Below are 13,212 nucleotides of genomic sequence, written 5' to 3' on the forward strand. Positions count from 1 at the left end.
CATTAAAACGTTTTATTTTTAGTTGTACGTTACGCTAAAATATTCGCTATACAAAAAAACAGGCAATATGTGTGTATATATATATATATATATATATATATATATATATATATATATATATATATATATATATATATATATTATTATGATAAGCAAATTTATGTATTTTGATTGGTTCAAATAACTTACCTTTACTCAATCTTACCCAGGCTATGTTTTCGTGGTTCAATATCTCTGCTATTGTATTTGCAAGTAAGAGGACCATAAGTAATTAAAACACATAAGGTGAAAGAAATAATAAGTTAGACTTACTCACAATCAATTTAATTTAACTAATCGGACGACCGGTTTCGCTTTCTATAATATGCAAAGCATCATCAGGTCACGATACAAAGTTAAAATGCTGAAAACAATAATCCCATATTAGGGTGTTGTCTAATAAAGATAAAAAACATAGGTAGGTGATATAAATTATATAAATTACAGTAATTATGCCAATATTACATGTCTGTGGTTTTATAAATGAATAAAAATAATAATAATAAAATGTTTAAGCAGACAAGGTAAGACCCACAAATTGGTAACATCGTCTATTAAACTGTAATGAATCAATAAATAAATAAACATTACTTACATGCCGGTACTCTATTAATTGATGGTTGAAAGAACATGGTTCAAACTATCTTGGATTGTTGATTGGAGAATTCAGGTTAACTATTGTAATTGTTTAACGGTAAACTGGGAAGTTCTTGAGGAGACAGATTTTATCCAATGAAGTAGAGATAGGTGGAATGTATTGTTTGTTTTATGAAAGTAATGTTCTATACCATTAATTTCTTTAAAGTTATTTAAGTTTATTCTAGAGATATATTTAGGAAATGTGTGTTATTTATTGAGATTTTATGTTTTGTTCTGGAAGGTGACAGTTGTAAGACAATGAATAGGAATGGATGTACAGATTGTGTGGGTGTGCAATTGTATAATCATGTAGTTATCAAAATTTCTTTGATAAAGTTGTTGAAATATCTGGCAAATTACTGCAAAGTCCAGAGATTTTTATGTTAAAATTAAATTAAGACACTTTTACACACACAGAAACACACAGAAAACACTTTAAAAAACGGGGGACGAAACAAACATTTAATTTAAAATAAAAGGAGAGGATTTCAAAAGGACTACATTTCTTACTAGGAGACAATGAGTTTTTTATGTGCTGTATATCAGAATTTTAGAGGTAAACTTGACAAATGTAGGTTAAAGTGTGACAGTTCTTCTTCTATTTTAAATGCTGTAAGTTAAGTTATCCAGTTTATGAAGCAAGCTGATATTAATAAAAATCTAAAATTTTTTAATTTTAGATATCAAAGTTATTTGATGTGTTAATATTGGCATACTTTAACAAACTTTAAAATTGATTTCAATGTAACAATATAAATAATTGTAATACTTATTCTATGATAACTAACTCAGCTTAGTCAAAGTTACAGAACAAACTTAAGTGATTATTTGTTAATTAAATTAAATTAAAATATGTACATTTGTATTGAAAATGTATAATGTATAACTAAATTACAAACTTTCTTTGAAAATAATTGTTGGTGTGATTCATCTGTCATGGTGTGTATAAGTATTTTTAAATATTTATTCCAATTCTGATATGTTAATATGGAAATGAAATAATAAGCTAATAAACCATTGTTGATAAAATTATTGATAAATTAAAGAAAATTAAAGAAATTGACTGAAATTAAGTATTCAAAGGTTAGTTGGTAATTTTAATATCTGACAGTTGGGACCGGAAATTGGTTATACCGACAGGTAAAAGGTTCTCTATTTAAACCGGTGTAAAGTAAAATTATTCTTATTTCAATTTTCCAATACCATGAAGAGGTATCATCACACCGACACGAACATTGGTGAGTTTGTACAATAATTTCTGTGACACTTTAACAATTTTAAATTTAAAACAGTTTATAGTTAAAATATAATATTTCTATTAGAAAATGTAGATTTGCTAATTATTAGGATTAACAAAATTCTATTTAATTAATACTGCCAGTCTGAACGACTTTACCATGTTGTGTTGGGAACAATCAAACCACGTGTTAATTTGAAATTAAATATTTTGTAAAATGAGTGTATGTCGCAACTGGATGGGGTGTAATAATAATTTTGGGTTAAATAAGTTGAGGTACCATACCAGTTCAATACTGATGTTTTATATAGTTTTAGGAAAATGTAGTTTAAAGTAATATGTAAAAGAATCCAGTGAACAAAAAACTTAATCAATGGGGACCGTATTTTAAACTTTATGTAGAAATTCAAATAATCTCAGGAGTATATCAAATGTATTTGAATGTATATGGGATACTTGAATAAAAAGTTTGACCATGATGTTGAAGTTAATTCCAGAAAATGTGCATGAAGATAATGGATACTGTATGGAAAACCTCATATAAAAGAAGATATTGGGTAATCAATTATATAAGTATATGGATTTTGGTGTGGAAAGCAGAAATGGAGTGAGATCAGGTAAAATTATTAATATTAAGTTTATATCAATACTGAGTATACAGGTGTGTACTCTAGTTCTAACTGTGCATTTAAAGTTTCAGCTGTGTGATTTTTTAGAGATTTTAATATTTCTAAATGTTCCAGGTTATTGAGTAATAAGCCTTTGTTACAAGTATGGAGGATTGTGAAATCTGTTTGTGGATCAAAGTTATGGTTTTTATGTCGGATATGTTGGGAGAAGTGTGATTGACCCGATGTTGGACGTTCTATATATCTAAGATGTTCTCTTAGTCTAATATTGAAGGATCTGAAGGTTCTACCAATATAGCATGCATTGCAGGTATGGCAGCTCAACTTATACACTCCGCTATACTCAAGTGAGTTACGTTTATCCTTGTTATTCAAGAAAGTCAATCCTAAGTTAGAGGCAGTTTTAAAAGAGATGTTTATGTAGTCATCAAAGACTTTTGCTATTTTATAAGAAAGATCACCTATGTATGTTAAAGATCTGTAAGGTTTTTGTTCCACCATTTCATTAGAATGTTGTGTATATACTTGGTGTTCTAACATTCTATTAGTCTTTTTATGTAAAATTTTATTCACTAGATTAATTGAATAACCATTATTTATAGCTATTTGTTGAATAATTTTTAATTCTTTATTGAATGATGTTAAAGTTAATGGTAACGATATTAAACGATTAATGTAACTGTAGAATGCTGCCATTTTGTGTTGAATAGGATGGTGTGAGTCAGCTGGTATAATTGTACCAGTATGCGTTGGCTTTCTATAAATATCAAGGATAATCGTGCTATTATTTAATGTTAATGTTAAATCTAAGAAATTTAAGCTATTTGAGTCATCTTGAATCTCAAGTGTGAATTTTATGGTGTGGTGTAATTGATTAAGGTAATCTAAGAAAGAATGTAGATTATCAAGAGAACCACCCCATACAATAAATGTGTCATCTACGTATCTCGAATAGAACTTGATGTAATTAGTAAAAGGATTGTTATTCATTATTTTGTTAGATTCAAGATCATTCAAAAAGATATCCGCGAGAATTGGGGATAGAGGGGAACCCATTGCTAGTCCATCCGGTTGCACAAATGTCTCGTTATTGAAATTGAAAAAATTCTGGCTCAGGCAAATATTCAAAAGCTCTGCATATTCAATTATTTGATTAGGAGAGTAATTGTTATTCCACAAGTCCATAGTAATTATACTAATGACTTCTTGTGTTGGGATATTTGTAAATAGATTAGTGATATCTAAGGATATCAGTATGTCACCTGTGGAAAACTTTAATGAAGTTAATTTATTGGCTAAACTTAGATTATTATTAACTATATATTCAAATTTATTATTGTATAATGTTTTAAGGAATTGATTTAAATATGTTGCTAAGGCAAATGTTGGAGAGTTCGAAAAAGATACTACAGGTCTGATTGGGATGTCTTCGAAAATGTTTGTTTTATGTATTTTCAATAGCCCATATAATCGAGGAATAATTGATTTGTTTGGTGAAAGTTTCTTTTTGGTGATAGCATCTAGTACTTCATTACTGTCATTAATTAAGGTTTTAACTTTATTGGTAAAAGATTTAATATTGACTGCTTTAGTTATGAACTTATTGTCATCAATGAACTTCAATACTTTTTTAGTGTAATCAGAGGTATTCAAGACAACTACTGTATTACCTTTATCTGCTTTTGTTATTGTTAGATTATTCTCTGTTATTTTTTGATTAATGGATTTTATGACATGTTTGAAGTTGTTATTAGATCTGAAAGCAGCTCTGTGGTTATGAGTTGCTCATAACCACAGAGCTGCTTTCAGATCTAATAACAACTTCAAACATGTCATAAAATCCATTAATCAAAAAATAACAGAGAATAATCTAACAATAACAAAAGCAGATAAAGGTAATACAGTAGTTGTCTTGAATACCTCTGATTACACTAAAAAAGTATTGAAGTTCATTGATGACAATAAGTTCATAACTAAAGCAGTCAATATTAAATCTTTTACCAATAAAGTTAAAACCTTAATTAATGACAGTAATGAAGTACTAGATGCTATCACCAAAAAGAAACTTTCACCAAACAAATCAATTATTCCTCGATTATATGGGCTATTGAAAATACATAAAACAAACATTTTCGAAGACATCCCAATCAGACCTGTAGTATCTTTTTCGAACTCTCCAACATTTGCCTTAGCAACATATTTAAATCAATTCCTTAAAACATTATACAATAATAAATTTGAATATATAGTTAATAATAATCTAAGTTTAGCCAATAAATTAACTTCATTAAAGTTTTCCACAGGTGACATACTGATATCCTTAGATATCACTAATCTATTTACAAATATCCCAACACAAGAAGTCATTAGTATAATTACTATGGACTTGTGGAATAACAATTACTCTCCTAATCAAATAATTGAATATGCAGAGCTTTTGAATATTTGCCTGAGCCAGAATTTTTTCAATTTCAATAACGAGACATTTGTGCAACCGGATGGACTAGCAATGGGTTCCCCTCTATCCCCAATTCTCGCGGATATCTTTTTGAATGATCTTGAATCTAACAAAATAATGAATAACAATCCTTTTACTAATTACATCAAGTTCTATTCGAGATACGTAGATGACACATTTATTGTATGGGGTGGTTCTCTTGATAATCTACATTCTTTCTTAGATTACCTTAATCAATTACACCACACCATAAAATTCACACTTGAGATTCAAGATGACTCAAATAGCTTAAATTTCTTAGATTTAACATTAACATTAAATAATAGCACGATTATCCTTGATATTTATAGAAAGCCAACGCATACTGGTACAATTATACCAGCTGACTCACACCATCCTATTCAACACAAAATGGCAGCATTCTACAGTTACATTAATCGTTTAATATCGTTACCATTAACTTTAACATCATTCAATAAAGAATTAAAAATTATTCAACAAATAGCTATAAATAATGGTTATTCAATTAATCTAGTGAATAAAATTTTACATAAAAAGACTAATAGAATGTTAGAACACCAAGTATATACACAACATTCTAATGAAATGGTGGAACAAAAACCTTACAGATCTTTAACATACATAGGTGATCTTTCTTATAAAATAGCAAAAGTCTTTGATGACTACATAAACATCTCTTTTAAAACTGCCTCTAACTTAGGATTGACTTTCTTGAATAACAAGGATAAACGTAACTCACTTGAGTATAGCGGAGTGTATAAGTTGAGCTGCCATACCTGCAATGCATGCTATATTGGTAGAACCTTCAGATCCTTCAATATTAGACTAAGAGAACATCTTAGATATATAGAACGTCCAACATCGGGTCAATCACACTTCTCCCAACATATCCGACATAAAAACCATAACTTTGATCCACAAACAGATTTCACAATCCTCCATACTTGTAACAAAGGCTTATTACTCAATAACCTGGAACATTTAGAAATATTAAAATCTCTAAAAAATCACACAGCTGAAACTTTAAATGCACAGTTAGAACTAGAGTACACACCTGTATACTCAGTATTGATATAAACTTAATATTAATAATTTTACCTGATCTCACTCCATTTCTGCTTTCCACACCAAAATCCATATACTTATATAATTGATTACCCAATATCTTCTTTTATATGAGGTTTTCCATACAGTATCCATTATCTTCATGCACATTTTCTGGAATTAACTTCAACATCATGGTCAAACTTTTTATTCAAGTATCCCATATACATTCAAATACATTTGATATACTCCTGAGATTATTTGAATTTCTACATAAAGTTTAAAATACGGTCCCCATTGATTAAGTTTTTTGTTCACTGGATTCTTTTACATATTACTTTAAACTACATTTTCCTAAAACTATATAAAACATCAGTATTGAACTGGTATGGTACCTCAACTTATTTAACCCAAAATTATTATTACACCCCATCCAGTTGCGACATACACTCATTTTACAAAATATTTAATTTCAAATTAACACGTGGTTTGATTGTTCCCAACACAACATGGTAAAGTCGTTCAGACTGGCAGTATTAATTAAATAGAATTTTGTTAATCCTAATAATTAGCAAATCTACATTTTCTAATAGAAATATTATATTTTAACTATAAACTGTTTTAAATTTAAAATTGTTAAAGTGTCACAGAAATTATTGTACAAACTCACCAATGTTCGTGTCGGTGTGATGATACCTCTTCATGGTATTGGAAAATTGAAATAAGAATAATTTTACTTTACACCGGTTTAAATAGAGAACCTTTTACCTGTCGGTATAACCAATTTCCGGTCCCAACTGTCAGATATTAAAATTACCAACTAACCTTTGAATACTTAATTTCAGTCAATTTCTTTAATTTTCTTTAATTTATCAATAATTTTATCAACAATGGTTTATTAGCTTATTATTTCATTTCCATATTAACATATCAGAATTGGAATAAATATTTAAAAATACTTATACACACCATGACAGATGAATCACACCAACAATTATTTTCAAAGAAAGTTTGTAATTTAGTTATACATTATACATTTTCAATACAAATGTACATATTTTAATTTAATTTAATTAACAAATAATCACTTAAGTTTGTTCTGTAACTTTGACTAAGCTGAGTTAGTTATCATAGAATAAGTATTACAATTATTTATATTGTTACATTGAAATCAATTTTAAAGTTTGTTAAAGTATGCCAATATTAACACATCAAATAACTTTGATATCTAAAATTAAAAAATTTTAGATTTTTATTAATATCAGCTTGCTTCATAAACTGGATAACTTAACTTACAGCATTTAAAATAGAAGAAGAACTGTCACACTTTAACCTACATTTGTCAAGTTTACCTCTAAAATTCTGATATACAGCACATAAAAAACTCATTGTCTCCTAGTAAGAAATGTAGTCCTTTTGAAATCCTCTCCTTTTATTTTAAATTAAATGTTTGTTTCGTCCCCCGTTTTTTAAAGTGTTTTCTGTGTGTTTCTGTGTGTGTAAAAGTGTCTTAATTTAATTTTAACATAAAAATCTCTGGACTTTGCAGTAATTTGCCAGATATTTCAACAACTTTATCAAAGAAATTTTGATAACTACATGATTATACAATTGCACACCCACACAATCTGTACATCCATTCCTATTCATTGTCTTACAACTGTCACCTTCCAGAACAAAACATAAAATCTCAATAAATAACACACATTTCATAAATATATCTCTAGAATAAACTTAAATAACTTTAAAGAAATTAATGGTATAGAACATTACTTTCATAAAACAAACAATACATTCCACCTATCTCTACTTCATTGGATAAAATCTGTCTCCTCAAGAACTTCCCAGTTTACCGTTAAACAATTACAATAGTTAACCTGAATTCTCCAATCAACAATCCAAGATAGTTTGAACCATGTTCTTTCAACCATCAATTAATAGAGTACCGGCATGTAAGTAATGTTTATTTATTTATTGATTCATTACAGTTTAATAGACGATGTTACCAATTTGTGGGTCTTACCTTGTCTGCTTAAACATTTTATTATTATTATTTTTATTCATTTATAAAACCACAGACATGTAATATTGGCATAATTACTGTAATTTATATAATTTATATCACCTACCTATGTTTTTTATCTTTATTAGACAACACCCTAATATGGGATTATTGTTTTCAGCATTTTAACTTTGTATCGTGACCTGATGATGCTTTGCATATTATAGAAAGCGAAACCGGTCGTCCGATTAGTTAAATTAAATTGATTGTGAGTAAGTCTAACTTATTATTTCTTTCACCTTTTGAAATGGACTCACACAAGCAACACATTCATGATTTAAAACACATAAATATCCAAAATAAATTTCATTAATATATTGTATAAATAAAAAAATCAATAGAAAATATCACATGCAAAATTCCTCAATATAAGCAAAAATTCTTCAATATAACATAAGCAACAAAAATTCATATACCTGCTATAAAGTGGATAGAATTTTCTAATAGTTTCAAAATTATGACATATGAGAAAATCAAAACATACAAATCTCATATCCCTAGCATGTTTGACAAATTGTAGGAACAAAAGAAAGTTGTTTCTCTAATCACGTCGATAAAGTTGTATTAGTAAAAAACAAATTTATCTCCCTATAATTGTCCTTTTTAAGAAATGTAAAATCAAAGTTGAAATTGCAAATAAGATCGTTTTTTTCTTCTGGAATCTGGATTCTCCTGGTTGAGTGACCTCTCCTCATGGTTAGAACTTTGCCCAACGAAAGTATTTTTATCGGACAAAAATTAAAAAAAACTCTGCCAATCTGGTTCTGCTTCCAATTGCTCCAAAATCTGGTAGCCTCTCAAAAATAGTATTGAGCCTCCCTAGCCTCACCTCAGATATCTAGTATTGAATAAAAACTGACAATTGTTTGGAAGCTTTTGTTCTGCTTGGCTGCAAAAATCACTCACTCCACGGCTTTTTATACAATTCGGACAATCCGTTTAAGAGATAATTAGGTGTTACCAGACTTTTGGTCCTTTGGGTCTTTGATTAACACTTTCTATCCTTAAATTTAAATAAAACCAGTGGCGGATCTAGAAAGTGCCTTGGGGGGTGATGGGAAACTTCTAATAAAATGCCAACCATAAAATATAAAAAAGGTAAACAAAAACTATATAAAAGACATACGGGTTAAATTTGTCTGTCTGCGATTTAAGTTTCATAACAACTAATGGTCAAATCGTACGATGTCGGTGGCCAGTTCACATAACCTTCACGTGAGATGATCATGCTCTCAAATCGATTATGCAGAATGTGTGGTATGTAGTTCCATAATGTTGAAACCACATGCCGTTAGTATTTATATAATCCAATTGAGGTCAAAAGAAGTTGGTGGGAGAAATCTACTCCAAGCAGTGACTTTTTCGGGATACATTGGACGCTGTGACGCTGTTGGATCTTTTCGGTATTGGTACCATCCCAAATTCGATAAATCTATTTGTTGACATACCCATCCATCCAATAATGGACCTCGTCGCTGAAAATTATTTTTAGATGAAAATTAGGGTCAGTTTCTAACTGCTCCAAAGCCTATTAAGCGAACATACATGGTTGTCTATGTCGACGCAAAAGTCGATAATTCTTCGTTAAGAATTAGTATTGTTTTATTATAATTAAATACTTTCTGAATTTAATGTGAAATTTTTAATTACTAATCCAATGATATAATAGAAGAATGTGTGCAATATTTAATTGTTGGTACGTTATTAATAGTACTAACAGAAAATAATACTGAAGAAATAGCGAAACTGAGCAGGAGAAAAAATGTATGTGCACCAGAGATTAAAACAACCATATAAATAACGTGTGTCAATAACTGGAGCAACATTCAAACCGCCATGAAAATCATGAACAATTTAAAAAAAGTTAAATATACAGCTTTAAATCATTTAAGACCATAATGGAGAAGTAATAACCGACATGGAGAGCATTGGAGAGACTTGGAAAAATTACTGCTCAGAATTATATAAAGCCACTTCAAAAAATTCATCAAACTCAGAACACAAGAAACATGTAATGGGAGGCAGAACCATCCATTTCACGAACAGAAGTAGAGAAGGCCTTCAACCAACTTAGAAACAAAAAAACTCAGTGATCGATGTTGTATCAGCGAAGACTCTAAAAACAATGGGCGTAGATGGGAGATTGGCGTAGATGGAATTCTTGATATGTGCATGATATAGATCACAGGTGAATGACTTGATGAGTAGTGCCCTATCCATAAAAAAATATCACTAATCGTATGCAGAAATTACATACCTTGCCCTTATTATGCTATTATTCCTTATGCAAGCTAAGTCCTGCTACATTATAATCAATGAACGGCTAAAGAACTTTCTACTTCCAGAGATAGCTGAAGAACAATGCGGATTCGTAACAGGAAAAGGAACGCAGGAGCAGAAACTGAACACCAAACAGATAATAGAAAAAGCGAGGGAACATAACATATCAATGCTGCTCTTTTCCATAGATTACACAAAGGCTTTCGATTCAGTAAAACGGTCTGGAGTAAAATGGAAAATATAGAAGTACCTGACAACCTATTTAACTAAATAAGAAATCTGTATGATAAGAGGTAAAATACGCAGAATATATTTAAATGCGTTTAAAACAAAAAAAAGGAACTGGACAGAGTTGCATACTATTACCATTAATATACAACATATATTCTAAACATATAAAATGAGAAAAATACCAGATAAATGTAATAAAGCAATTAGGAGGTAGAAAAATCAGTAACCTACGATATGAAGATGACACATTTATACTAACAACGAATGAAGTAGAAATGATTACTACATTGAATGGCTAAGCCAGATAAGCGAAGAATTCGGACTTATCAAGCGCAGAAATCAAGTGTAGACCAGCATTGGTCCGAAAAGCAAGAGCTAAATTGATTAAAATATGAAAAGACCGAACAATTATATTTAATACTAAGCTCAGGTTGGTTAATACCCATATTTTTTCCATTGCTACATACCCAGCTGAAACATGGACTATCCAAAAAATCGATAGGAATAAGATCGAAGCCTTCAAAATGTAGGTCTATGGAAGAATCTACGCATGTCCTAGATAAAACATAGAGCCAACCTATCAATTCTGACCTAAATTACTTCGGTCACATAACTAGAAGAGATGGTACCATGGAACTATTGATAGTAGAAGGAAAGGTAGAAGCATGAAAACCAAAAGGAAAATCACCAACACGATATGCAGAAAAAATGAAGACTATGGTGGGAAAATCCCTACATGAAGCCGTCCATACGGTACAGGATCGCAGCCAATGGAGACAGCAAGCTAGAGTATCACCACGGCCTGACAAGGGTTCCAAGAATGAGGAGGATTAATAGTACTAACACCGTGTCATTAGTTTGTGAAGCAGTTAAAATAGTACAACTATGAAGATAAGTTTTAAATAACTTTTAGGAGTAACTGTTAGTAATGAGTGCTGTTAGAAAGAGGTCGAGTATTTTTTAGGGAAATGGAATATCCAAAAAATCGATAGGAATAAGATCGAAGCCTTGAAAATATAGGTCTATGGAAGAATCTACGCATGTCCTAGATAAAACATAGAGCCAACCTATCAATTCTGACCTAAATTACTTCGGTCACATAACTAGAAGAGACGGTACCATGGAACTATTGATAGTAGAAGGAAAGGTAGAAGAATGAAAACCAAAAGGAAGATCACCAACACGATATGCAGAAAGAATGAAGACTCTGGTGGTAAAATCCCTACATGAAGCCGTCCATACTGTACAGGATCGCAGCCAATGGAGACAGCAAGCTAGAGTATCACCACGGCCTGACAAGGGTTCAAAGAATGAGGAGGATTAATAGTACTAACACCGTGTCATTAGTTTGTGAAGCAGTAAAAATAGTACAACTATGAAGATAAGTTTTAAATAACTTTTAGGAGTAACTGTTAGTAATGAGTGCTCTTAGAAAGAGGTCAAGTATTTTTTAGGGAAATTTGGCTGACAAATCTTGGTGATTTTAAAATCCGTAAACTAATTTTCGAAACCAAATTCAGAATTTCGCTTTAATCTGTGCCTTCTAAGAATTGCAAAGCAAAACAGACGTTGATAAAGATGTTATTAGAGACATGGGGAATCTAAAAATTGCATTCCACAACATATCTCCTTAACTAAGCAAAATTCTTAGCGAATTGGTTTCTAGTACTCGTACAGAGTATGTCAGAATGAAAAGGAAAAGACAGTTAAGATTTGATTTCACGTACAGGGCGCCTGCGCATCCGCTTATACGTATTTCGGCCTAATAGGCCTCATCAGAACGGTTTTCGCAGAATTTTATTATCAGATGTCGCTATTTGCGTCTATACGAAGCCATGTTAGAGTTGCTTCCTAAGACAGAAAAGATTTATTTTCGCATTCAGAGCGACTGCGAAAGCCGTTCTGATGAGGTCTATTAGGCCGAAATACGTATAAGCGGATGCGCAGGCGCCCTGTACGTGAAATCAAATCTTTACTGTCTTTTCCTCCTTGGTGATTTTATTTACGTAGTATTATTATCCTTCATAAAAACATCAGTTATATATAAATATGTGGGTGCTTGTATATCAGTATACAAATGTATATATATTTTTATAGTTGTTAATACGTTTTTCATTTTTAGGTTTAGCAGAACCGGCAAGAGGCCATCGTGCAAGTACAGCATTAGCTGCAACTTTAGTAAGTCCCTGTCTGATAGTAGTATCATCAACATTGGTAGAAATATTTTGGAGGTGACAGTGTTAATATCGCAACGAGTACTTACAATAAGCATATTAGGTGTATTATACTTTCATACGAACTTGAAAATTTTTTAGTGTACAATATTTAAGAGTAAGATTTTTAATTCAAGGGGTAGGTACCAGTTTCCTACTGTCAATTACATTACATATTGTTAAAAATTCGTCGAAGATTAATATTGTTTTATAAATTTGGACTTGGGATAATACTGTTCTCTTCCTTACATGACCAGACTAGAACAATATTGTTCCCAAAGCTTTGATTGGTGTAGTGATTTTAAAAATATTTTAAATATGTTAAATTATCGTCGTTTATTGAATATGAATTTTTGGAC

The 13,212-nt window shown here is 30.5% G+C and overlaps 1 protein-coding gene across 1 annotated transcript in view; it reads left to right on the forward strand.

Annotated features, from left to right (window-relative positions):
* LOC140437699 (protein amalgam-like) overlaps positions 1-12,893 on the forward strand; it is an 889,271-nt gene extending 876,378 nt beyond the window's left edge. Inside the window, exon 10 of the mRNA XM_072527401.1 lies at positions 12,763-12,893. Within this exon, the coding sequence (XP_072383502.1) occupies positions 12,763-12,875 (113 nt within the window). The 3' untranslated portion in view covers positions 12,876-12,893. The remainder of the gene's footprint in view (positions 1-12,762) is intronic.
* Positions 12,894-13,212: the final 319 nt, after the last annotated feature.

Source organism: Diabrotica undecimpunctata, chromosome 1, assembly GCF_040954645.1.
Source record: "Diabrotica undecimpunctata isolate CICGRU chromosome 1, icDiaUnde3, whole genome shotgun sequence".
In the NCBI taxonomy this organism is placed as follows: Eukaryota; Metazoa; Arthropoda; class Insecta; order Coleoptera; family Chrysomelidae; genus Diabrotica; species Diabrotica undecimpunctata.